The sequence below is a fragment of the Peromyscus leucopus genome, chromosome 7 (assembly GCF_004664715.2).
Source record: "Peromyscus leucopus breed LL Stock chromosome 7, UCI_PerLeu_2.1, whole genome shotgun sequence".
In the NCBI taxonomy this organism is placed as follows: Eukaryota; Metazoa; Chordata; class Mammalia; order Rodentia; family Cricetidae; genus Peromyscus; species Peromyscus leucopus.
Window position 1 is genome coordinate 98,632,506 of NC_051069.1, and position 27,074 is coordinate 98,659,579.

The 27,074-nt window shown below is 48.5% G+C and overlaps 1 protein-coding gene across 1 annotated transcript; it reads right to left on the reverse strand.

Annotated features, from left to right (window-relative positions):
* Nucleotides 1–159: 159 nt before the first annotated feature.
* On the reverse strand, nucleotides 160–26,466 carry Ptpn23 (protein tyrosine phosphatase non-receptor type 23). The gene is given in 26 exon segments (XM_028886873.2): nucleotides 160–807; nucleotides 888–1,001; nucleotides 1,087–1,225; nucleotides 1,308–1,412; nucleotides 1,519–1,703; nucleotides 1,795–3,509; nucleotides 3,512–3,579; nucleotides 3,668–3,847; nucleotides 3,940–4,091; nucleotides 4,168–4,322; nucleotides 4,400–4,717; nucleotides 4,992–5,137; nucleotides 5,401–5,466; nucleotides 5,562–5,676; nucleotides 5,788–5,867; nucleotides 6,030–6,088; nucleotides 6,203–6,259; nucleotides 6,661–6,708; nucleotides 6,794–6,925; nucleotides 7,001–7,081; nucleotides 7,514–7,645; nucleotides 7,774–7,823; nucleotides 8,387–8,463; nucleotides 8,695–8,822; nucleotides 12,636–12,710; nucleotides 26,304–26,466. Coding segments are annotated over 26 exon segments (4,941 nt in total). The 5' UTR covers nucleotides 26,388–26,466; the 3' UTR covers nucleotides 160–327.
* Between the last annotated feature and the right edge of the window lie 608 nt (nucleotides 26,467–27,074).

Here is a 27,074-nt window from a genome sequence, read left to right on the forward strand (position 1 = left end):
CTTTTAATCCCAGCCTCGGCAGGCAGATTTCTGCGAGTTCAAGGACAGCTAAGACTACACAGAGAAACCCTGTCTCAAAAAAAAAAAAAAAAAAAAAAATGTGGTAAGGGAGAGAGACGTGTCTGTCACAGTCTTGAGGCGGCAGTGGGTGAACTCAGACATTGGCCACAGAGTAGGTTTATTATTTCAGTAGCCCAGAGCTGAAAGATGTCAGGTTCCACAAAGGAGCAGAGCCTGACCTGAGGCCTGCAGTGCACCTCCATCTGGCAGAGCTGAGGGCAGCAGGGATGGGAGACGTAGTGTAAGGACCAGGGAAGCAAAGCCCATTCAGGTCTTGTTAAGTGTCCAGAGTGGATCCAGGAGGCTTAGGGGGTCATCCGTAGGCTGGGCAGCCCTCAGACCCTGTCCATTGTGGGCCTGTAGAAAGTTCTGCTTGCTCATCCGTTGCTTTCCCCGCAAAGAGCTGTCCAGTGAAAATGCCTCTGGAGTCAGAGAGGCCAACAGCTCCAGGGATGAGGAGGGGGGCCCTAAGCTGGGGGCTTCAGGCACTGGTGGCTCCTCCTCTGGCTGTGGGGCTTCAGGCAGAGGCGAAGAGAGAGGGGGAGGAGGGGAGGATGGGACAGGGGTAGGTTCTGGAAGGCTGGCTGGTGGAAGACCTGGGGTTTCTACAAGGCCGGGGAGGCTGGCAGCTGGGGAATCCAAGCCACCTAGGGGCCGGATGCTGAGCTTGGCAATGGTAGCCTGGATGGAACTGATGGGTACATCTCCACCGAGGACCAGATCCTGGGAGTCCTGAGGCAGGTGATTCTGACAAGGTAGAGCTAGTAAGAAGACCGTTTCACCAGGCTGTGACTGTCCCAGCAGAGCCCTCAAGGAACTACCCTTACCTTCTGACTGATGCTCATGCTGGCCACGGGCTTGCCTGGAGGGGGCACACCATGGCGCTGTAGAACCTGCTCCACATGCCTCACCAGTGCCTCATGGCAGAACCTGAGGTGCAGCTAGAGAGACACATTTGGTCTAGTCAGCTGCACAGGGGCCATCCTCAATGGGGAAGACCCAGCTCAACCCAATCCACCCACTCACTTTTTCCTGCAGCATGTGTTTTCTCTGCTGCCTCATCCGCCTCACCAGCTGAGGCAGCTCAGGAATCCCGTTCCCAGCCTCTACCTCCTGCACCGCTGCATACAGCAGTGCAAAGGCTCCTGTGCGGCCCACTCCAGAGCTGTGGCAAGAAGGAAAGCATAAGGCCAGGCTAAGAGCCCATGGGGTAGCAACCCTCCTTCAGGATGGTGCCAGCTCCCTACCTGCAGTGTACAACAACAGGTGTGTGCAGAGGTCGCTGGTGCAAATAATGTGCATGTACCTCCTGGATGAAGCGCAGCAGGTTGCCAGGACTGTCTGGCAGGCCTCTGCAGGGAAAGGACAGGTATGAACCAGGCCTGATGTGAGAGGCCCGCACCCCCAAGCACCCAAGGAGTTTGCCCTAACTCCCACCATCCAGAACAGTGAACGCACAACTCAGGCCAAGTAGGGAAGTGGAGGTGCACAAGAGAGCGCTTGAGGCTCTGATCACGGAACTGCAGACTCAGCACCCGCTCCACATGGGTTTCGGTAGTGCGAACACTGCTCAGTGCCACGCTCAGGGCTCCGTGCACCATGGGCTGGCCCCTCTCAGTGGGGAAGTAACGTGCCACCTTTTGCTGAAGAACAGACAAGATAGTTAAGGCTAGCTTTCCCGGACTCCCTGCCTCCCCACTCCATAATCTCCTGAATACCCATCTAGGCTCTTACCTTTTCCATTTCTGCCTCAGACACCAGCATGACAATGACTGATACTTTCTGTTCATGCACCATGAGCCAGAAATCAGCAGCAGTGCCAGGCAGTGGGGCCTGGGTGGCCACTAAGGGTGGACAGTACGGCGAGAGCCCCTCCACACAACTAGCATTGATGTAGTCGTCTTTGCCTGAGCGCAACACGACACGGTTACTGTCATAGGGCATGACATCCTGGTGCCGGTTCTTCAGCGAGTAGCAGCGGGCAATGGCAATGGATCGACCTCGGGCATCTTGTTCCTGTGCCTCTTGCAACTCTCTCCAGATTGCATCCAGTGCTCCTACATCCCCCAGCTGTCCCCGAAAGGTCTCCAGCTCCTGCTGCAGCTGCCGCAGCCTCTCAGGATGTTCATAGGGGTCCTGCTCAATCAGCCGCAGGGCCTGTGGCCGACGGCCTTCAGCTGCATCTACCTTGGTAGGCTGCAGCAGGGGCTGTCCACCCCCAGGAGGCTGAGTACCTCCATGCTGGCTCTCAGGGCTAGAAGACAGCAGGTCTGCAGCTGCAGCACCTCGGCGCAAGCATGGTGGTGGCTCTGCTGTTGGAGGCCGTGAAGGTACTGGACCAGGCCCTGGCGATGGGGCAGGTGAAGGCACCAAGTGGGGACTAGGGGTGGGCTGACTGGCTGGTGGGGGGCCTCGAATAGAAACAGGAGTTGCCGGAGGACCCAGGGGTCTAGGGGAAGGGGCAGGGCCATATGCCAGGGTGGGGTGAGGATGAGGAGGCCCAGGGTTAGGGAAAGGCAGAGCCCCCGAGTGTGGGGGAAGAGGGTCTTGAGATGGGCCTGGATAGAGCTGGCTGTGCAGGGTGGGTGATGGCTGCCCCAAGACACCAGGCTGAGGGGTAAAAGGGTAGGGGAGTGGAGGAAGGATCCTTGGGGCCTGAGATGGGAAGAGATGTGGATGCTGGAATGGAAGGGGTTGCTGTGGGGGTTGTGGCCCAAATGATGGTTGTGGGGGTGGGGGCGGGGGTGGGGGCTGAGGCTGAGGCTGAGCTTGGGGCCCAATCCTAGGGGCTGGAAAGCCTGTGGGGATCCCAGGAGGGAAGTGGTGCTGTGGCGGAGGGCCTGTGAGGTGCTGTTTGGTCCCTATAGAAAAAGTATAGGGTGTGGGCAGAGGCTGCGGTTGGGGAACAGGCTGGGACACAGGCTGAGGCACTGGAAAGCAGGGCTGGGGAAGAGCTGGGGTAGGGTTTGGCCGTGGTGCTGTATGGCTAGAGATAGGGGCCTGGACACTATCTACGGTGGTGGTAGCTGGCCGAACTGCCATGGCTAACTCAGGTCCTGAGAACTGGGGAGGTGGAGCCGAGGGAAGACCTACAACTGGTGGAGGTGGCCCTACCCCCACAAAGGGACTGCTTACAACTCCATGCTGGGGAGAGGATCTGGGTACAAACTCCGATGTGTAGGCGGGGGCTGGGTAGAGGACTGTCCCAGATGCCATGGGCACTGCGGCCCTAGGCTGCATCAGCTGAGTGGGGCCTGAATAGGTTCCAGGGGGTAAGGGTCCTGAGAGATAGTGGGCTGCCGGGCCTGTGGGGCTAGGGTAGGGGCCAGGAGAAAAGTGGAGCGGGGCAGCAGTGCCTAGGAATGGGTCAGGCAGCCGGGAGCCAACCACCATATCAGGGGGTAGGCTGCGCAGCTCGTCAGGTGGGTCTCCAGTCTCTACTGCCTCGCCTCCTCGCGGCGGGAGAGCAATGGTTTGGGGGCTGTGGGCCGAGGTGGTGGTGCCTTCTTCTTCAGCTCCCTAAGGGACAGGCAGGGAAGTAAGACCAGCTCCCATAAACCAGGCTGGCCTGGGCTGGGTCCACAAGGAGCCTAATGCGCACACCCACCTGTCCAGGAGCTGCTGGCGGGCAGCCTCTTGGGCACGACAGATGGACTGTGTCCGTTCCAGCAGGGTGGCTACCTTGCTTTCCAGGTCTGCATAAAAGTCCTTGCCTTCCTGGGACTTCTTCATCAGGTCCTCATAGGCTTCATAGGAAGCCACCAGGGTCTGTAGTGTGGAATTCCACCTTGGTGGGCAAAAGGAAAAGCCAGGATAAGGCTATTTGTAGGGACAGAGCTCCAGATGGGGCTTGGGGTAAGAACAGCGGCAGACACTGACTTCTGGTCCAGTTCACTAAGCACCCGCCGCACAGCTGCGTACTGTACATTGGCCTCAGTCAGTGCCCGGAGGACATTGTCCTGGGCAGCCAGGTTCTGCTCCAGGTACACCTTCAGCTGATCGTACTTCTTCAGCTGTTCCTCAAACAGTTTCTGTGGGAAGAGGGGACAAAAGAACTAAGAAAGAAGCCCAGAGACAGAGCCCTTTCTCGACACTCGTCCAACCCACCTTCATCTCTGAGTGGTCAGTGGTGACCAGGGAGGCAGTGATGTCATCCTTCTGGATCAGCTCTCGGAGCTGCTGTTCCAGGGACACACGCTGGTCCCGCATCTCCTGTACCTTGGCTAGGATGCGCTTCAGGTTTTGCAGCACAGCTTTGTCCTCTGAGGGCAGCAGCAATCAGTGAGGCCAAAGAAAACCCAGCTCCAAGCCTCTCCTGCTAGCAATGGGCGGGGCTTACCTGAGGTAAGGGCTGGCGTGGGTAGGGCAGCCCGCACCTGGTCCAGTGGTCCACTGAGCAGCCGCAAGTTACCAATGTGCAGATTCATAGCGCGGTGCAGCTCGCTGTTGGTGAAGGAAGCCTTTTCATGGACTTCCATGTACTTGGCCCACTCTCGCCTCACCTCTACGAGCTCAGCCTTGGCCGCGGAGGCGCCAGGGGTGGCCCCAGCCTGACCCAGGGTCTCCTGCAGTTTCTGCTCCTGCAGCTCATCTTCCTCCAGCAGATCCCTGATGTCCTTGAGGGAGGCCTCCACATCCGTGAACACACCTGACAGCACTGAAGGGTATGGGGGGGGGGCACTGAGGTAGGCAAACCAGGCACCACTCAGCCCTCTGCCCACAAGACACAGAAATGTCCACTTGGGTCAGAGCTTGTTTCCCAGCACTTGCTAAACTCCACAAATACAAGAAGCCCATGGTTCATGGATCTACAGAAGCATCTGGATGGTGCATGCCTGGGCCAGGGCTTCCCCAGCATCCTCAGTGGAGGAGGCCACGGCAGATGACTTGCATGCTACTCACTACACCTGTCTGCTTCGTGCTTTGCTCACCCTGCATAGACTGGACAAGGTTCTTGACGGTGTCAGGCCGGACACTGAGTGCCGCACATTTCTCCATGAGCTGGGGTGGAATATGGTTGTAGGCATCTAGGTTGTCTACTGTCTCAGGGTCAAGCTGCATTGAATCCATGAACTGACTAGGGAAGGGAGAGGGGATGACAGCAGGATCAGATGACAATTGGCTTTGACCCAATTCCTTCCACATAAAGCCTGCTAGTTGACCCCTCCACTGGAACAAGACTGAAACATTGACTGGCAGGCTATGCCCAGACAATGATAGCGACGGTGAGGCAGGACACTCTTCACAGCACATCAACACTCAAAATCTCAATCTAGACTCTGGGCAGGGAGGCAAGAAATCTGGTGTGTACCCTACCCCCACCGCTTGTCCCACACTTACTCTAGGACCTCATTCTTGTCTTCAATCTTAGCCAGCATTTCCCGAAGTAGCTTGGCCTTCTCCTCGCTAAGGAATAAACAGACCAGTTGCTGGAGACCTATATGCTTGAAGGACCTCAAGGACTTCTGTATCAAGCAAAGGAGCTGGTACCTTCTACACACCTGTACAGTGATGAGGCCTCATGGGCAGCCATAGGTACCAATTTGGCGAAGATATCGGGACCTGTAACAGCTGGATCTGTGGGGTTTACTGGCAAGGGCTTCACCAAGGGGGCTCCTAAGAGCAGGGAGTATCACAGAGATCAGGTCCATATGACTCAAGGCAGCTCCTCCCTATTCCATCTTCCTTTGCCAACCCCACTCCTCAGCTTCCCCTCAGCTATCAGACCTTTCACAGGCTGAAGGGTATCCAGGGCTGGCACAGCCTCGTGGTAGATAAAGTCATTATCCTTCTTGGCAGAATTGTATCTGTGAGTGGCGGGGGGAGAGAAATCACAGATTACCAAGGATCCACACACTAGACTCCCACATAGGCCACTGCTCCCTGGCACTGTTAGCTTCCTCCCAAGGGTGCAGAAGAACAAGATATTTAATAAGAAAAACCTGACAACCCTAGTCCCACACACTTACTTTCCCCCAATGACATCCATAGCAAATCGAAGTGCATCCTGCACAGTGTCAGGCTGGCCCTGGAGAGACAGAAGAGATAACCAAGGCCAGTGCTGAGATCAGTTAGCTCAGCTAGCCTTGCCATCTGCCTTCAGAGCTCTGAAAGGCAGTCACACTCATTCATTCAGCTTTACCTTGGCCAACTTGATAGCTTCATTAAGCTTGTCCAGGGCACTCTGGAAGTAGGCCACCTGTGGAGGGCAAAGCCTGGTCTGTCCTATCCTCTTGGACCCTAATGTTCCATCTCCCCATTATGTCCTACTTGATGATCGGATCACTGGTCCTAAGACCAGCAGCTCAGGCAGCAGATGCCAGCCAAGCCAATAGCCCCAAACAGCTCCACCCTGTAGCTTATACCTCCAAAGAGTCATCCTCCCTATAGGGAGCCCATCCTGATTCCTCAGACCCCTAGAATGAGGGGTACAAGGTGGGAAGACGCAAAGCCTACAGAAAGGTTCTGATGGCCTGGCACATGGTGAGGAAGATGAGGGGTCAGGGGAGCAAAGAGGACCACCTACAGTACGCTGTAGAGACAGACTCTTAGAATCCTGGAGCATGTCCTGAGGGTCCCCCTTACCCACAGTCCACTCACCCGTTCCCCAAATTTCTGTTGCTCCTCAGCCTGCTTCCCCATGTGCAGCTAGGAAAGAAGAGGAGGCATCCTGACTTGCTGCCTGAGCTACAGCCACCTGGCCCAGGCCACAACCAGTAACTGCTTGCCTTACATGAGCCACAGCTGCAAAGTAGTAGATCTTCATCTGGACCAACTTCTTCCAGTCTTTCTGGATTCGGCCCAGCAGGGAAGCAGTTTCAGGGTTTTCCAAGGCCCGGCATGCCTCCTTGTAGTAATCTACCACCTAGGAATTGGGATCAGTTCAGTCATCAAGGATCAGGAGCAGAGAGCAAATGCCCATCCTCAGCCCTGTTCCTACCTGTGCACTGATGCGGGCCACCAGAAAGCTCTTCCGGTTGTCCAACATGGACTTCTCCAACAAGCACTCCTGAGCCTGGCCCTAGAGCAACAAGTGCAGGTCAATGCCCTGTTTACCTGAAGGTCCTTCTCTTGGGCGCCAAGGGATGGACCAAAATAGTCCATCCTGGCTGCTCTCTGCTCTAGTCTCCTCAACTCCCAGAATTACCACCCTGTGCCTGATCTACCTGGAACTCAAAAGACCCAATGCCAAGGCCTCCTTCCTGCCTCTCCCTTACTACCTGCAACATGACTGGCCCAGAATCTAGATGAACTGCCTCCTCCCTTAGCCATTTCTTCTCCAATTCAACCTAAAGTTAGGGGTGGTGGCTAACTTCATGACTAACCCCAGAAAGACTGAGGCAGGAGGATTGGCCATGAATCTGAAGCAAGCCTGGGCTACACAGTGAGTTTCAGACCAGCCTGAGCTACAAAATGTGACCTCATCTCAAAACAGAAAAACAATTTGGCTCACCAGCATGAGGTTAACATTGAGAGTGAGGATCTGGCGACTCATGTCTACACTGAAGGCCTGTGGGAAGTGCTCACGCAAGTAGGCAAAGGCACCCGCTGCGCACTGGAAGTGGGTGCAGGAGACTTTCATGCCCTAGGAGGGAGGAGGTAAAAGATGGCTACTTCCGTAAGGCAGGAATCCTTCAACTTCTGGGAGCTGAGGACACTTGGTGTCCTCCATAGCACACCCACATGTCCACACTGCCCCTCCCCAGTCCTTACCTCCTCAGACACCCGCTTGTCCATAGCCCCCAGCATGGAGTGCAATGCACCTAGAGAGGCAGGGACATTGTTAGGAGAGCCTGGAGATGCTTCCCAGGCTGCCCACACCTGTGTTACAGAGACTGAAGCAGAGGGGCACCTGTTGTCATCCCGTCAGAAAAACAAGTCCGAGAACTGGGCCAAATCCTTTCTCCTATTATGCACCTGGCTGGGGGTAGAAGAGGGAGGAGCCCCCATGCTTTTCCCTCAGCCAACAGCCACACTGACTTGAGGGGCAATCTAAGGCCAGCCTTATCCTTTCAATCTGAAGCCTTAATAGGGGAGTGAGTGATACTGTCCAGGCAAAGAAAGGCCATGACTCCCCGTTGGAGTGCACAGGGACAAATCTGTGGTAGTCAGACTGGCAGAATAGCTCTTCTAAACAGTGACTTCCCAGGGGCCCAGAAAACAGCAGAAGTGCCAGTGTAGCTGTGGTAGAGGCAGAGGAAGGGTCAGATCGCAGGCATCTTCCTTTCATTCAGCCATAGACTTTTTGGCCATCTGACCTGATTGAGCTGAGACCCAGGGCTGGCAGGGCTTGGCGTAGGTCCCATGGAAGGATCAAGCAGCTTACCAAGGTTGTAGAGAATACAGGCCTGCTCGTACTTGATGTCTTCATGGGCCACAGACTTTCCTGAGAAGATCTCAGTCCTGCAGACATGCATCTCAGTCATCTAGAGGGAAGGGCCTGGGCCCAAGGGTCAGGGAAGGGGACCAACCACTCCAGTATGAGACAGAGGTCTATGGGAGACCACACTAACACTCCCCATCCTGTGCAAGGAGAGAGGAGAGGGAAAGGGATCATGCCTACCACCCAAGTATCCCGGCTGTCCAAGTACCTTCTAAGTTCTCAACTTCCCAGCCCAGCCTACCAGCTCTCACCAGGTGACAGCTACAGCGGCCTCCTGGCCTGAGCCCATGGGCACCCGACTCTGCAGGTAGTGTAGCTGGCCAAGATACTTTCGAAGGACACTGCAGCCCTCAAAGTCCCGTGCAACACGAATAGCATTCTGGGAATTAGGATGGAAGGAACAGGCTCACTATCATTAGAGATTTCAAAGAAAGCTCTATCTACACCTACAGTTGTTGGACATACCATACTGCCAGCCAAGGCTGGTAGATGCAGTCTGTCCACATTTCTAGAAGATACTCTACAATATGCCTTAAAATTTTGACTATATTCGACGTTAAAAAATATTATTTTATGCATGTGTGCATCACATGTGTGCCTGGTGTCTGTGGAGGTCAGAAGAAGGAACTGGATCCCCTGGAACTTGAGTTACAGACAGTTGTGAACTGCCATGTAGGTGCTGGGAACTGAACCTGAATCCTCTAGAAGAGCAGCCAGTGCTCTTAACTGCTGAGCCATCTCTCCAGTTCCTATGTTTAACCTTTTCCCTTCCACCTATGTTTAACTTTTGACCCACAGTTCTATATCTAAAACTGTTCAGTAAGAGACATCCAGGAAATCCAGACAAGATGATGCACAGCTGTAATCCCAGAGCCCAGGAGGATCAATCATTCGAGGTCATTCTTGACTAGAAAGCAAGTTTGAAGTCAGCCTGAGTTACATGAGACCTTGCCTCAGAAAAATGATTCATGGAGGGCAGATATCCAAGAGGGGGAAAAATCCCTGACTGCATTCTCAGATTAAAAACTGGACGCCACTAGACTTTCCATTAAAGAGGACTGTTTACATGAATTATGTCAAGGCTACTTACACAAGAAAATATTCCTCAGCCAAACTAAAGACAGATTATTATGGATATACTTTGACTTCTATGACATACAGACAAAAAAATAATCTAACAGATGAATCTATGATCTCACTTCTGTACAAGCATAGGCTATGCAAATAAATATACAGACCAAAAAGGGGGAAAAAAAATCCAGATGACTATACCTCAAAATGCTGACAGTGATTATCTACGAATAATACTGAAGTGATTTCTCTCTGTATGTATAGTGTGTGCAGGTGCACATACCAGAGGTTGACATCAACTATCTATAACTCGCCACCTTATCTTTTGAGAAACCCAGAGCTCTCCAACTGGCTACCTATCTCCACTCCCCTGACCTTTCACCCCTCTGCCAAGCACTAGGGTTACAAATGCACATGACCACACCTGGTATTTTATATGGATTTGGGGGATCTAAACCCAAGTTCTCATGCTTGCATGCCTGGCACTTTACCAAATGAGCTATCTATCTCCCCAGCCCCAGTTTATTGTATACATACATACATACGCACACACACACAAATACATACATGCATATTTATACAGAGAGAAGGGGGGCAGATACATGTCTGATACAGGCATAAATATTCCTTTGCTCATATATTCTGGATATTTACCATTTTCAATATTTATGGTAACAAACCTTTCTATTTGGGTGGAAAAAGAAACAGAACAAAGGAATCCTCTGTTCACATTTTTGAAAAGCAGACCATATAACTATCAAGAAGCAGGTGCCCAGTGAGGAACTGAGCTTGAAACACCATAAACTTTCCCTTGTCCCACCCCGAAGGAGGGACAAGAGACCCTCACCAGGATGCTAATAGCCGATTTGGAGCCCTTAGCAAGGGTGCTCTCAGCATGCCTCCTCCGTGTGCCTGACACGCCTCATCCTTTAACCGACACTGATTAGGATGATTATTAGTAATTAAAAAAATAAAATAAGCCAGGCCTGGTAGTTCATGACTGTATTCCTAACACCTGGAAGGTAGAGGCAGGAAGATCAGGATCAAGTCATATTTCACTACAGAATAAGTTAAAGGCCAGCTTGGACTACATAAGACCCTGCTCGGGGTGGGGGGCAACACTTCCCAAAACACAGTCAGCAAGGCTGATTGCATACTTGTAAACCAAGGAGGCTGGAGGATCACAAGTTCCAGGCCAGCCTGGGCTACGTGGTGAGACTCTCAAAAACAACTAAGAAAATAGCAAACACTGAGAGAATGGAGAAATTAGGATGCTTGTGTACTGCTAGTGGAGTTGTAAAATGGTGAGCCACTGTGCAAAATTACAGTGTGGTGATTCTTCAAAAATCCCATCTATTACATAATTCAGTAATTCCACTTCTGAGTATATACCCAAAAGAACCAAAAGCAGGTAGCGATAATTCCTACCCACGTTAACAGCAGTTTTGTTTTGGCTTTTGTTTGTTTGTTTGTTTGTTTTTTGAGACAGGGTTTCTCTGTGTAACAGCTCCAGCTGTTCTGGAACTCGATTTGTAGATCTGCATCTGTGATTAAAGGTGTGCGCCACCATCACCTGGGACTTTTTTAAAAAACGTGGGCTCAAAGCTGAGCAGTGGTGGCACACAACTTTAACCCCAGCACTCGGGGCAGAAGCCAGTCTGGTCTACATAGCCATCTCCAAGACAGCCAGAACTACATAGGGACCCATCTCAAAAAAACAAAAATAAAAACAAACAACAACAGAAAGAGTTACTTAATAAACACAGCACTGAATTGTAGGGATGGCTCAGTGGGCACAAGCTTGCTGTGAACCCTGTCCATCTGAGTTCAGTCCCTGGAACCCATGGCAGAAGGGCGAGCAGACTTTTTTCCAAGTTGTGCTGTGATCACCACACAATGTGCAAACATGGCCCCACTCTTGTGTGTGCAAACACACACAAAAATTTAAACAAGGTATCATGAGATTTCATTCACTAAGCAAAGCAACAATGAACATTCCAGGTGGGATAAGACAGAGCAGGATGGCATGAGATTTAGTTATACTACTCAGAACTGCAAGCAACTTCAACTTCTAAATTACTTATTCGGGAATTTTCCATTTAGTATTCTGGAATACAAGTGACTGAAAGTAAGTGAAATTTCAGAAGGTGAAACAACAGATAATGAAAAAGCTGCCATATCTGAGATCTTATGGGCCTGACAAAAGACAATGTAGAAAAAGAACAACAAAAAAAACCCAACAGACTGAAAATATCCTGAATTCTTATATATGAATGTTTCAAAATGGTTGAAAATATGGGGAAAGGGGAAATTAAAACTGTTTTAAGTTTTTAAAAAAAAAATCACCTTAGAGCCGGTGTATGGCGCACGCCTTTAATCCAGCACTTGGGAGGCAGAGGCAGGTGGATCTCTGTGAGTTTGAGGCCAGCCTGGGCTACACAGTGAATTCCAGGATAACCAGAGCTACACAGAGAGACTTTGTCTCAAACAAATAAACAAACCAACAACAACAAAAAAACCAATGGAGTCTGTGGATATTCAGCTGGTGGAATCCTTGTCTGGCATGAATAAAGCCCTGGTGTGATCCAGGATCACATAAACTGGAGACGGTGGTTACACCTGTAACCTCAGCACTGAAGATGAGGAGGAAGGATCAAAACTTCAAGATCATCCTTGGCTACAGGAAGTTGGAGACCTCTGTGGGTTACATGAAGCCATGGCTCAGAAATAGCTAGATGGCGCAACAAGTAAGAACACTTGGTATCAAGCCTGAAGACATGAGTTCAATCCCTATTACAGCAAAATAACTAAGACTTAAACATAAAGGGACAATGCCTACAGTCCCAGAACTTTCAGGATCGAAGGCCAGCCTGAGCTACACTGAGACCCATAGGGAAAGAAAAAGTAAGTAAAATAAAATCCTTTTTCACCTATCAGACTGTCGTAGTTAACACAAAAACTTTTCTACCAGCATTTTGTTGCTTTAACAGACTAAATAAAGTGAAAATTAGTAAATTAAAATATTGACCACAGTAGATGGTAGAGTTGTGTGTGTGTGTGTGATTTAAATACTTTTTTTAGCAAACCAATTCCATTTGTACCAACATAAAAATACTCCTACCTGTCTGAGTAACTCCAGCTTCTTCAGTTCCTCATTGTAGGCTTCTGGGTTCTCTCCGTAATTCTTCAGGACAAACTAGAGGAAGGGGGTTAAAAAAGAAGTGGTAAGGAAGATCTGCAGATGTGCCCCAAGTCTGAGGCAGTGGCCAAAGCTCAGCCTCAGCTATCAACAGCACACAGGAGCTGACCAGGACAGCCTCCTCCTCCTCCAAGCCCATAAAAATGAAGACTAAATACCCTGTGCAAACACCTCAACAGGTCCCTCACATTAGAGCCTTCTCAAAAGACACCAGCATTCTACCAGCTCAAGGAGCAAGGGGTCTTAACTAGCTGAAATAGAGCCCTATGAAGATCTCAAAGGGTCACTAACTTAAACCTCCTTCAAGAATCCTTTGTTCTAAAATCACAGGTATAACCCTAAACTCAAAGCACACATAGGCAAGAGGCTCCAAACAAGCATGGGTGCAAACCCCACCCCCACCCACCTACATGGCAGGGAAGGGCCCCAAACTCTCAGGAAAGGCCTGAGGGAGTGTGATGAGAAATGAGCCAGAGTGGAGTGGGGTATCATTCAAATAAAAACAACAGAACTGGGGAGGTGATTCAGCAGTTCAGAGAATAGGCTGCCCTTCCAGAGGATGCGGGTTCAGTTCCCAGCACCCACAAGACAGCTAACAATCATTTGTAACTTCAGTATCAGGGAATCCAGGGCCCTCTTTGGGTCTCCCTTCACAATGTGGTGCATAGACTTGTACATGTAAATTAAAAATAAATTAATAAATCCTCAAAAAATACCTAAAAACCAACAGGGCTGGAGTTGGCTCGGCTGGTACAGTGCCTCCCTAGGACTCAGGGCTTGCTGCTCTTGCTTAAGACCTAGGTTTAGCCTCCTGCTAGCAACTACATGGTGGACCACAGCTATTACTCCAATTTCAGAGGATCCAATGTCTTCTCACCTACACATGGTGCACATACGTACATCCAGACAAAACATTCATAAACATGAAACAAAAATAAACCTTGCTGGGCCATGGTGGCACACACCTTTAATCCCAGCACTCAGGAGGCAGAAGCAGGCGGATCTCTCTGAGTTCGAGGCCCGCCTGGGCTACAGAGTAAGTTCCAGGAAAGGTGCAAAGCTACAAAGAAACCAAAAACCAAACCAAACCAAACCAAAAAACCCAAACAAACAAACAAACCTTAAGCCAGGTGGTGGTGGTGGTGGTGGTGGTGGTGGTGGTGGTGGTGGTGCACACACCTTTAATCTCAGCACTCAGTAGGCAGAGGCAGGTGAATCTCTGTGAGAGCCAGCCTGGTCTACAGAGAGTGTTCCAGGACAGCCAGTACTACACAGAGAAATCCTGTCTCAAAAAAACCAAACCAACCAAACAATAAATAAATCTTGAAAAGAAAACAACTAAAAATGGGATCAGCAAGTTGGCTGAGTTGGTGACATCAGGTTCTTGCCATAAAAGCCAGTGACGGAGTTCAATCCTCAGAACACAAATAAAGGTGGGGGGGGGGATGGACACTACAGCTGTCATCTGACCCCTGGCGTGTGTACCCCACAGCACACCCCACATACCTAGTTTTAAAAAATAAATAAATGTGGGTATCGAAGGTGTGGATGACTTTCAATTTTTTCAATATTTGAAATTTGGGAAACAAATGACTCAAAGAGTCGCTGAGGAACTAAGGTATCTGAGAAGATCTATTCTCTCAGTAGCCTCCTAAAAAGAGAAAAGCTATGAAAGAAATCTACCAAACAAATATTCAACTCTGCTAACATAAAACCAATATTTAGAAGGTTCCCGACCAATCTAAAGCTGATTTACTGATTCCCAGGTAACTTCACTCTGATCTATTCAACTCCTATCTACAAATATAATATGTGGCCTAAGTCAACTCCTGTGTAGTGAGAAGTGTCAGGGCTTGCCCACCCTTAGGTTAAAAGGAGGAGGAAGTGCGGTCTCAGAGGCTCTGTGGGACACAGCTGAAGGAATCAGACACCACAGTTCTAAAAACAAGAATACTGTTCTTGCCTTTCACACAACCGTGAAGGGGAAAGAGCCACCTTCCCTCACTCCCAGAAAACTGACTCACTGTTCCTCCAAGAATGAAAAGCAGCAGACATTCACCAAGCTCCTATGATAGGCCAGCAAGGTCCTCAGCACCTCAGTCTTTCCAGGTCCTTACCACAAGGCAAGAGATGGGTCTAGTCTCCTCATCATTGATGAGGGGACAAGGGACTGAGGCAAAGAGGTCAGGACATTTGCCAAGATCACAGCATTAGTGTCGTATATTGGGGAAAATTATAAAGGCCACTCCACGTAGTTAAAAGATTTATTTAGTGGATGACTTACAAATGAAGGAATAGATAGGTTGCGGGGGCCTGGGGAAGGTGTATCGCAATCCAGCAATGTTCTCTAGAGCTCTGCTCGATCAACCTCCACCGACCAGGGTCCAGGCACAGAGAGCTCGCAGAGAGCGCTGGCCCATCCAGCTCTGGGTTTCCAGCGCCTCCCCTCACCCCGCCTCATAGGCATGACACCAGTTGCCAGAGTCTCAATGGGGGTTGGAACTTCCAGATCCAAGCTGGAATGGCTACCCACTACAGTCGTAGCTTTCATTTCTGTGGCTGTGATAAAAACTGACCAAAAGCACTTGGGAGGAAAGGGTTTCCTTGGCTCCCACTCTCACATCACTGTCCGAGGGGAAGTCAGGCAAGAACTCAAGGCAGGAACGTGGAGGCAGAACTGAAGCAAAGATTATGGAGGAACACCACTTACTGGTTAGATGCCCCTCACTTGCTCAGCCCAGGTCCACCTGCCCAAGGATGGCACTGCCTAGAGTAGCTGGACCCTCCTACATCAATTATCAACCAGGAAAATGCCCCACAGATGTGCTCTCAGACCAATTCCTCAAATGAGAACTCCTTTCCCCCAGTGGTCAAGTTGACAGAACTAACCAGCAGTTAGTGACTGATGCAGCAACAACCAGAATCCAAACATTTGGCCCCACTGAAAAAGAGGACAGAAGGCAGGCAAGTCTTAATGGGACCCACATGGTGGAAGGAGAAACCCAACTCCTGTGGGTTGGCCTCTGACCTCCACATGCACTGTGGTGCAAGCATCCACACACAAATTAACACATATACACACTAAATAAGACAATAACATTTTAAATTTTATTTGGGTTTTTTAAATTTTATTTTATTTGTATTGGCACCAGAGCCCCTGGAATTGGAGTTACAGACAGTTGCAAGCTGCCATGTGGGTGCTAGAAATTGAACCTGGGTCCTCGGAAGTAGCCAGGGCTCTTAACTGCTGAGCCATTTCTCCAGCCCCCTTATTTGGTTTTTCAAGACAGAGTTTCTCTGTGTAGCTTTGGAGCCTGTCCTGGATCTTGCTCTGTAGACCAGGCTGGCCTCAAACTCAGAGAGATCCATGTGCCTCTGCCTCCCAAGTGTTGGGATTAATAGCATGCACCACCACTGCCCAGCCAACATTTTTTTTTTTTCAGAAGAGTAAAGAAACTTGCTGAAATTCTCAAGTATATGGGATCTTTCAGAGAACCTGGGTTTTATTCCCAGCATCTACATGATGGCTCATAACCAACTCTAGTTCTAGAGGACTGGAAGCTCTCTTCTGGCCTTCGCAGATTAGGCATGCATATGGTGTGCATGTACACATGCACATGGAATAAAATAAGTAAATAAAAAAGAAACAGATCTCAAAGTGAAAATATGTTGAGAGATCAAATCTACTGAAGAAGGAAATGAAAAGAAGGCATTGTAGGAAACAAATTCTTCTTCTTTTTTTTTTTTTTTTAAATCATAAGAGTCTTTCCATTTCCAGCTTGGTGTGGTAGATAATACCTATAATCTCAGTACTTGGGAGGCAAAGATCAGGAGTTCAAGGTCATCCTTAAATCTGAGGCCACCAGCTATATGAGACCCTGAAACAAACACACACACACACACACACACACACACACACACACACACACACACACGGGTGATGGGAGGGAAGAAGAGTGTAGTGGCTGGTTTTGTGTGTCAACTTGACACAAGCTAGAGTTATCAGAGAGGAAGGAGCCTCAGTTGAGAGAATGACTCAACTTACTTTTTGGTCAAAATCTTTTACTGTAGCACTAGAAATCTTAACTAAGACAGAGATTAAGAGGGAAATAAAAAGAGACAATTTTTGTTTCAAGGCTACTTCACATCCAGAAAGTCCTATACTGCTTCACAGAGCTGTCATAAAGACTTGAGCTAGGTCCTAAACAGAAAGAGTATGCTCAGTTGAAAATATCCTTTATGGTATGGCAGACCTGTACTGTACTAAGATTCAAAATCATGGACTCTTCTCATGTGTTAATCTTCTCAAAATGATAAGATTCCCTACCACAGCTGGTTGTGGAGAACAGCCTTTAGTCCTAGCACTACTGATTTGGAGGCAGGGGGGTCTGAGTCTGAGGCCAACCTGGCCGACATAAGTTCAGAGACACCCTTTCTCAAAAATAATGTAAACCACAAATGAGAGATGGGTTATTAGTATCTGACCATTCACAGTCCTGAAGGTCACTCAACTCTGAGGGGACAGGGGAAGAGGTCAGCTTCTACTGGCAACACTTGTTCTGTGCTGTTACTCTTCTAGTAACAAATGACACAAAACTATGCCACTAATGATCACTAGAAACACGAATTCTGAATCATGCCACTACCTGCAGACTAGAGAAATGGAAAATCAGCAACCAACAGTGGGGCAGTAGGACCCTGTCTCAGTTGGGGTTCTGTTGCTGTGAAGACACCATGACCATGGCAGCTCTGATAAAGGAGAACAGTTAACTGGGCTGACTGACAGTTCAGAGGTTTACCCTATTATCACCATGGTGCAGACAGATGCAGGCAGACATGATTCTGAGAAGAGCTGAGAGTTCTCCATCTGGATCTGCAGGCAGCAGGAAGAGACAGTGAGCCAGTAGCCCTGGCGTGAGCTTCTGAAACCTCAAAGCCATGCCCTAGTGACACACTTCCTCCGACAAGGCCACACCTACTCCGACAAGGCCACACCTACTTCAACAAGGCCACACCTAATAGTGCCACTCCCTATGGGCCGATGGAGGCCATTTTATATTCAAACCACACACCCCAAGCCAGATTTCCTGACTCCTGATCTTAGGAACAGTCCCTCTACCTCAGACTCTTCTACTAGCATGTTCTCATTCTGCATTACTCTTAATTTGACATAATGCCTTCAAATTTCACTGCACTAATTAAAGCAATATACAAATAAGGCATTAAAAGGTTATCACATGGATTTTTTTTTTTCCTAAGACAGGGTTTCTTTGTATAGCCTTGACTGTCCTGGAACTCACTCTGTAGACCAGGCTGGCCTCACACTCACAGAACTCAAGAGATTCGCCTACCTCAGCCTCCTGAGTGCTGGGATTAACGGCATGGGCCACCACCACCTAGCTCAAATGGAACTTTTTAAAAGCCAGTGTCTCACTGTTGTCTAGGCTGGATGTGGACTCCTAGGTCCAAGTGATCCTCCCACTTCAGCACAGATATGGCTGGGACTGCAGGTGTGTACCAAAATCACATCATGGATATTTGGTTCATCACATACACTGTTCTTTTTCTTTTTTCTTTTCTTTTTTTTTTTTTTTTAACTCCCCTTCCATTTCCAGTTGAATCAAATCTAGGTCACTCCTTGGGCTGTACTACAAAAATGCACACAAAATTAAGTCTATATATACTATTGTTACTTTATATATGTTCAGTTGCTGAATTTCAAATGAAACAAGACTTTATTCAGACAAAGGAGTGTTGTCAAGGAAAGCTTTCAGCCCCTTGGTCCATGTCAGCAAATCTGATAATTACAGGCCAAAGGAACAGGGTATGAGGACAAACTTTTTAAGTCCTCTCCTAGTCTGACCACCCACAACACTCAAAGCCTCCCTCCATGTGGCTTCTCAATGGCCCCTTGGTCTGAACAGCACCAGGGAGAAGATTCAAGTTACAACTCCCTAAGGGTGCTAGAACTCAACTGGTTATTCAGCCAACACTCAAAAGGCACTCCTTGCACACAATAATTGATTACTTCTCAAACTGGGTGTGCTGGCTTACTCCTATAGAATCCTAGCAGGAGGCAAGTGGTGACAGGTGTCAAAGCCACCCCTTGGCTACCGAGCAATTTAAAGCCTACCTATACTACAAGACCCTGTCTCAAAAAACCAGGAGGGTTGGGAGGCGAGGTAGGTGGAGAAAGTTCAGTTAGTAAAGTGCTTGTCACACAAGCAAGCATGAAGTCTTGTGTTCAATTCCTAGCACCCACATAAACAACTGTACATAGTGCCCCGAGTCAGTAACTGCAGTGCTGAAGAGGTGATAGAGATCCCTGGGGTTTGCTGGTCAGCTAACCTAATCCACAAACCCCAGGTACCAGTGAAAGACCTATCTCAAAAACTAAGGTAGACAGTTAGCCTAAGGAACTATACATGAGGTTAGCCTCTGGCCATCACATGCACACATGTGCACCTGCAAACAAACAAACATGGACATGCTAAAGAATTTTACTTTCTGAGAAAAGAATCTGTTCTACACCAGGTGGTGGTGGCAGTTCACACCTTTAATCCCAGCACTCAGGAGGCAGAGGCAGGTAGCCAGCCTAGTTCATAGTGTGAGTTCCAGGATAGCCAAGGCTATACAAAGAAACCCTGTCTTGAAAAAAACAGCACTCCCCCCCACCCCAAATCTGGTCTAAACCCTGAGTGAAATGTATACAGACTTCTGGTGTTTGAAATTAGGTCAGGAAAAACCATAGACCATTCAGTTCATCTGTGCTGGGGGCCATTCTGCATAACACAAGAAGACAGACAGGTTCAGGCAGACCAACTGAGTCTTTCCATCTGTGACAAGAGATAAAGACAGATCAACACCACAGATAACTGATTTCATGTCCTCCACTGGTGGGCATCCAGAGAAGGGGTTTTTTTAGGCTTCTGTTCTTCACATTTACCTGTTCTGTGGGAAATCTAGAAGAGAGAAAAATTCCACAAAGCTGAAAAACCAGATGTGAACAAGATGAGCAGTGGGAAGAAGCAATGAACATGTGCTTTCCCAAGTCAACTGGCAGGACCAAAGACCTGTCTGAATCAGGAAGCCAGGCAGATGAAGGGATTCTAAAGAAGCATGGCTTAACTGGGGTTAAGGGGCAAGAGGAGAGGACTCAACAATGACCTAAACAAGGCAATAATAGGAGTAAAGTTACAGGGGCAGGCTGCAGTGAGCTGGTGACAGGCCTCAGCAGCAGTTTTCCAGAGGACTCTGACAGGAAAAGGGGCAGAATGAAAGGAGAAACCAAACGTCAGGCATAGCGACTACCTACCTAGCACCGGCAGTAGATGAGTAACTACATGAATCATTAGAAGGTAAGTGCTCTAAAAGCAGGAATTTTCAAAACCTTCCTAATGCTGTGACAATTTAATATAGCTCCTCATGTTGTGGTGACCCCAACCATATGTAATAGGCACTCAATGAAAGAACAAGGAGGGATGCAGCACGCAGCCTAAGTGAGCCTGACTTCTGCTCCAGTATGGCTGGTTAAGGGTTGGTATTTGGAAAGAAATGACTTTCAATATTAACTAACACACATGGCCAAATCATTCACTAGTCAACAGCTCAAGAGTCAGGGCTGGAGAGATGGTTCAGCGGTTAAGAGCATTGGCTGCTCTTCCAGAGGACTCAGGTTCAATTCCCAGCAACCACATAGTAGCTCCCAACTATCTGTAACTCCAGTTCCAGGGGATCCAACACCCTCACACAAATAATGTACATGCAGGCAAAACACCAATGCACATGAAATAAATACATAAATCTTAAAAGAAAAAAAACCACAAGAGTCATCTTTAATTCATTTTCAGTGAGTCAGCCCTCTGGGCCCCCAAGAGAGTAATATGGTACACAGGGGTTGGTGATGCAGCCCACTGATAAAGTGTTTGCCTCATCTGAACCCCTGGGTTCAACTCTTAGTACTAAAAAGTGGGTGTGGGGTGGGGGTGCACAGCTCAAGGTCAGTGCTTGTCCACTGAATTCTTACGTGAGCCCAAGTGTGCCAACCCAGTTTGGCACTGCAGTTCAAAACCAGCTTACAATTCTCTTGGCTTCCATTTCACATAAAATACTGTTAAAAGAAAAGCTAAATTTAAATTTAATGGAGTTTATTTGAGCAAAAGGATAGACACAATGATTTGTGAACAGGGCATTCCTCCAAACAGCTGCTGCCACATTTGAAAAGACACTGAAGCACAGAAAACAACTTAGTTACAGTGTAATCAACCAGCCAACAGTTACACCTTAACTACTTATATGTCTGCAGTTTAGTTAATTGGCTACAGGGCTTCCTGCCAACAATCAAAGCTAATGTCACTTGTACCTGCTAATGTCACAGTGTACACTGGGCCTGGGGATGGTAGAGTACACAAGGCCCAGGGTTCAACCTCACCAAACACCAAAAGCCTGTACTGGTGGGGTCTTTTGGGTCCAGTGCAAGTGTCTAACACAAATCTCCTTGTGTTGGTGCTCTCAGCACCCTACAGCTATTTCTACTCTTATACTAAATTGCTCAAACTTTGAAATTTCCTCTACTAGACTATGGACTCCTTGTGTTAGTGATGGTGGGGGGGGGCTGTATTACAGGGATGTAGTTCAGTGACAAAGCACTCGCCTAGCATGCACAAGGCCCTGGGTTCAATCCCCAGCACCACTAAAAATAAATAAATGAATAAATAAATAAGGCTGTGGAAGACTGTCTTAATTAATTAAGACCTATATTGCCAGGTCTCAGCATAGTTTCACAGGCCAATGAAAACAGAACCAATTTTTATTCCATTTCCCTCTGAGATTAAATTCAACCAGTTACCACAAAGTCAACAGTAGAATGTCTGCAATTTAGAGCACGGATAGAGAATGACAATCAGACCAGAGGCAAAAAGTAGGATGGGGACACTGCAGTTAGGGAGGGAGAGTCCGAGGCTCTAGAGCAGTGGTTCTCACCCTTCCTAACGCTGCGACCCTTTAACACAGCTCCTCATGTTGTGCTGACCCCAACCATAAAATTATTTTTCTTGCTACTTCATAACTATAATTTTGCTAGTTATGAATCATAATGTATATTAATGAGAGCAGCTGGTAGCAAAATCCATGGGAGTATACAGCAGTGACAATTAAGAGTTCAGAAGGTCAACCTATCAGAACTAAGGGTTCTGTTAGAGGAAATCATCACACAAGGCGTTATGGAATTATTGCCTTTTGAATGAACTGGCTGTTTCTTGTAAACTTCTTGTGCAATAAGAGCTATGCTTCTCCCCATTTACCATGCATTTCCAGGTTATGTATACACATGAGCTCATGACTGCATCTCAATATCGGCACAACTTTCCCTATACATTTGGGGTAATTGGATAACTTTCCCCAGCTGTATTTACTTTTCATTAACATAAATCTGGCCAGGGCCATTCTCTGGACAAAAGTATTTCAACAAAGATACCTTTTTATCTAAGTACAAGTGCAGATAGATAAACATTAGCTCATCTCACTCACAGATAGAGAAAATAACCACTAGCTATTAAATCCTCAACTCATAAGCCAGGCAGTGGTGGTGCATGCCTTTAATCCCAGCACTCAGGAGGCAGAGGCAGGCGTATCTCTGTGAGTTCGAGGCCAGCCTGGGCTACAAAGTGAGTTCCAGGGAAGGTTCCAAAGCTACATGGAGAAACCTGTCTCAACAAAACAAAACAAATCCTTAACTCTGACCGTCATCCGGATTTATTTACTCAAGACCTTTTACAATTCACTAATTGATCTTAGCCTTTAGTTGACTCTATCGGAGAACTCCCCTTTGGGTTGTAATTGGAAGCTGACAATTATTGCTTTATATTTGGATCCTTATCACCTTCCTCTGCAACCCTGAAAACTTCAAATCTCACATTGCACTGCCAAAGAATTACTGCTTGTGTATATATACGGCTCCCCCACAGCACTTGGAGGGAATTGATTTAGAAGAACAGAGATGAGAACAAAGATGGAAAGAACTAGGTAGAATAATGAGAGCAGCAGCAGAAGGGACAGAGAGGAGCTAAGTGTGAAAAAGGAAAAGAAACTGTGTAGACAGCACTGACTGAGAAGAATACAGTGAACGGACTAAAGAACTCAGTGTGCTTAGATTCATTTGATATCCCTCAGATTAGAATCCCCAGCTGGTTGTTAGACTCTTCCATGGACCCTGGAAGAAAACAATAAAGGCTGGACCTTTACTGTTTTCAATAGTAAATATCTGTGTTTTCTGATGCTCTTAGGTGACCCCTGTGAAAGGATTATTCAATCCCCAAAAGGATCATGACCCACAGGCTGAGATGGTCTAGTGACTTCTGCAGAATCTTCTCTGACGTCTAGGTAAATGTGTTTTTTGGTTTTTGTTTTGACACAGAATCTTACTACATAGATCTGGCTGTCTTGGAACTCACTCTGTAGACCAGGTTGCTCCTGAACTCACAGAGATCCACCTGCCTCTACTTCCCAAGTGTTGGAACTAAAGATGTATATGGCCATGCCCAGTAGGAATTGTATTTATGGAGCAACACCTCTCACTGAAGGCAAGGTGCTCTCAGGGTTTTGGGTACATGAATGACCACAACAAGAAAGGCTACATTCAAACAAAAATCTCCTAGGCCTTAGTGTGGTGGCACTTGCCTGTAATCCTAGCACTAGGAAGGCAGAGGCAAAAGAATCAGGAATTCAAGCCTAGCCTCTGCTATATAGCAAGTGTGAGGCCACAACTGCCTGTAACACCGTAAGACCCTGTCTTAACTAATGTCCCCTACCTGCCTTCCCCCGCAAAAAATCTAGTTTTGGAACTGAGGTTATGTTTTGAGACAGTGTTTACTATGTAGCCCAGGTAAGTCTTGAATTCAGTCTTCCTGACTCATCTTCCAAATTTTAAGATTACAGATATGTAACCAACATATTTGACTAGGCTGAGATTTTCTTTTTCATTATTAAGGTGTATGTGGGTGTGGGTATGTGCATGTAAATGCAGGTGCCCTCAGAGGCCAGAAGAGGGAGTCTGATCCCGTGGAACTGGAGTTATAGGCAGTTTTGAGCTGGCCACCAATATGGGTCCTGGGAACCAAACTCCAGACTTCTGCAAGAGCATGATGTTCTATTTTTTCTGGCCATCTTTCTGGCCCCTGGGCTGAAATTTTTCCATTTAGGGTCAACATAATCTAAATCTAATTGAAATTCCCTCTAGACTGTTTTTCAGTCATTTGAGAAACATGTTCCTATGTAGTGGGTATTAAGCTAAAGGAACACAGAGATGCCCTTCTGGTAGCCCAGCTGAATATGGGGTTAAAACATAGCACATATAGAAGCAGTGTATTGTGGCGAATGCCTTTAATCCCAGCACTTGAGAGGCAAAGGAAGGTGGATCTCTGTGAGTTCAAAGCTAGCCTGGTCTACATAATGAGTTCCAGAACAGACAGAGATACACAGTGAAACCCTGTCTCAAAACAAACAAAACAAACAAACAGCATATTAGGGCCAGAGAGATGGCTAGGCAGGGTCAGGGGGCAAAGGCACTTGCTGCCAAGTCTGGCTACCTGAGTTTAATTCCCTGGACCTGATAGTGGAAGGAGAGCACTAACTCCTGCAAGTTGTCCTCTGACCTCCACACAAATGCACTGCCATGCCTGAACACAGACATCTACACACACAGAGATAAATATTAAAAATAGCACATAGCAGTGGTGGTGCACACCTTTAATCTCAGCACTTGGGAAGCAGAGGCAGGCGCATCTCTATGAGTTCAAGGCCACCCTGGTCTACAGAGTGAGTTCTAGGACAGCCAGGGCTGTTATACAAAGAAACCTTGTCTTGAGGGAGGAAAAAAAGTACATATAACTATTGTCAAAGAAAGGATGAAGGGAGAGAAATTCAGAAAAGGGAAAGGCTAATCCAGATAAAAGGATTAAGGAAAGCTTTGTGGAAGACAGAGCTTCAACTGGACCTTGAAAGCTGGATGGAACCCATTCACAGAGATTAAAGAACAGCCCTATAACCGAAGAGGCAAAAATGAGAGCTCTTTTAGGTAGAACAGAGGTTCTCACATGTGGGTCACAACCCCTTTAGGGTTTGCATATCAGATCTCCTGAATCTCATATATTTACATTACGAGTCATTTGAGCAGAAGGAATTCCACAATCACAGGCACATTAAGGAGAAACAGCCTGTTAAGGAAACAGGAAATGATAATTATGAACAGAGTGTGGAATACCTGTATCAGAAACACACAGATCATACATCTGTAACAGGACGGTGACAAATGCTCAAAGAGTCGGGCTATGTCAGGGGACTCCTGACGGGAAACTGAAAACACTGGCCTGACTCTGTATTCCCAGGGGCCAGCATACTGAGTCTCTATCTTTCTCCCAAGGCTCTGGCACATTTTAGAAAAATTCACCTCGTATTTGCATGAAAAAGAAGATGAGTAGAAATTAACCAAATTCTGTAAATTTAGATCAATTGATTTAATATGCTGGTCTTACAGATGTTAAAGGGGTCTGGGCTTGGGGGTGGTGTACCTCTGTAGAGCACTTGCCTAGCTTCTTGTGCCAGGCCCTGGGTTTGATGATACACCCCCACACAACACACACCTGAACTCATCCCATCCCACGCCCACACATACAAGCAGTTAGCGCAGGTGGTGATGTGAGAGAAACTACTTCCAAGCCCGTTTTCTTTCCCAAGCACCACAGAGTGGTGAGAGATCACAGACTAACAGCTGCGGTGCTACACCCAAGGCCCCTCACCTGGAACAGCTTCCCACCTGCCCATTTCTACGATGGCCCTCAGTGCTCTTTTAGGACCCTTCCTAACGCAGTGGCTCTCTTGGGGGGTACCCAATTCCCCATCGCCACACCTGATCCTGCCACACCAACTCCTTGCCTCAGTGAACTCCAAACGACTACTATCCACCCAGCACAATGACTAACAGGAGGCCTCCAAGAGCTAGAGCGTGACTCAAGCCTTCTTATCAACAAAAAACTGTGTCTTTTGGTTCAAAGGAACTTTGGGACAGAAATTTTGTAAAGAGAATTGGAAGGTCAGACAGACCGACTACACAGACAGACAGACAGACAGACAGACACACACACTCACTCACTCACTCTCTAGGGGCCCGGCATTCCTACAGGCCACTGGGGTCCCGTCTTAAAACACACATTCTTTCCTAGTCCAGCCGTGAACTGGGAGCCCACCAATGCTCGGGCCTAGCGTGGACTCTGCACAACCCGGACCGCCATACTGCCTGCCCATGGGGGCTTCCTGGCCATGAAGGGACAGGGCCGGGCCGGGTCCAGAGCGTCACGGCAAGGAAACACGGAGCCTCGGCAGAAAGGCAGGTGGTCTGGGACCCAAGTCGGAAAGCAGGCTCCCACCAGGGTGCAGCGCCAGCCGGAGATAGGGATGGGGTGCGGGCCCGGGAGGAGAGGGCCAGCCTAAGGGAAACGCCTGGCCCGACTTGCGACGGAGCCCCGGGAGGGACAGGCGCGCCGGGGGCGTCACGCGCGGGCAGACGACGGAGATACGCGGCAGAGGTGGGCTCACCTTCTTCACCGCTGACTGGAAGTGGAAGTCACCGGCCTCCTTCAGGTCCAGCCAGATCATGGGCATCCGGGGCACGGCCTCCATGGCGGAGAGCGCCTAGCGGCCACTGGGCCGCTCCCCTCCCAGCCCCAGCTGCTGCCTCAGCCGCGCGCGCAACCCCGCCCCTCCACGCCGGAAGCTGCTCGTCACGCGGCGCTGACGCATGCCCCCACAGCCTGCTGGGAAATGAAGTCCTCGGCCGTGTAGTCTTTTGCACAGGCGCAGTCATCTTCGCACATGCTCAGTCTTCTCCGCGCTGAGGGTCTTGGGTGGGGGAGAGAGCCAATCCCAGAGTGGCTTCTGGGAATCGTGGTCTCCTCCACTAGACTCGAAGCTTCCCTGGGATTTTCTGTCTTTCGTAAACGCTGTTCTCCCTCTTGTGAGGACCTTTCAAAAATTCACCCGTGAATTTGTAATCCCAAATCATCTTGAGATTGGTGAAGGACGGGGGACAGGTGCTGCAGTAGATAATATGGCGAGTGGGATGCTGGGGAGGGGGACAGGCATTCAGCCTTGAGTGAAGAGTGCAGATGGCATAGCGGCTGGAACCTGGTCTAAGCGTGGGGATTTATTTCTCAGCGACGAGGAGGCAGGGACATCGCTCCACAACACCACCCTCTGCTGCCTGAGGAGTCCCGTGGATTTTTAGTAGGGTGGATGATGAGGTGAACATAGAACAGCCAAGTTAGCGCCTAAGGAAGGAACTAGACAACAACGAACATTTGTCTCTAG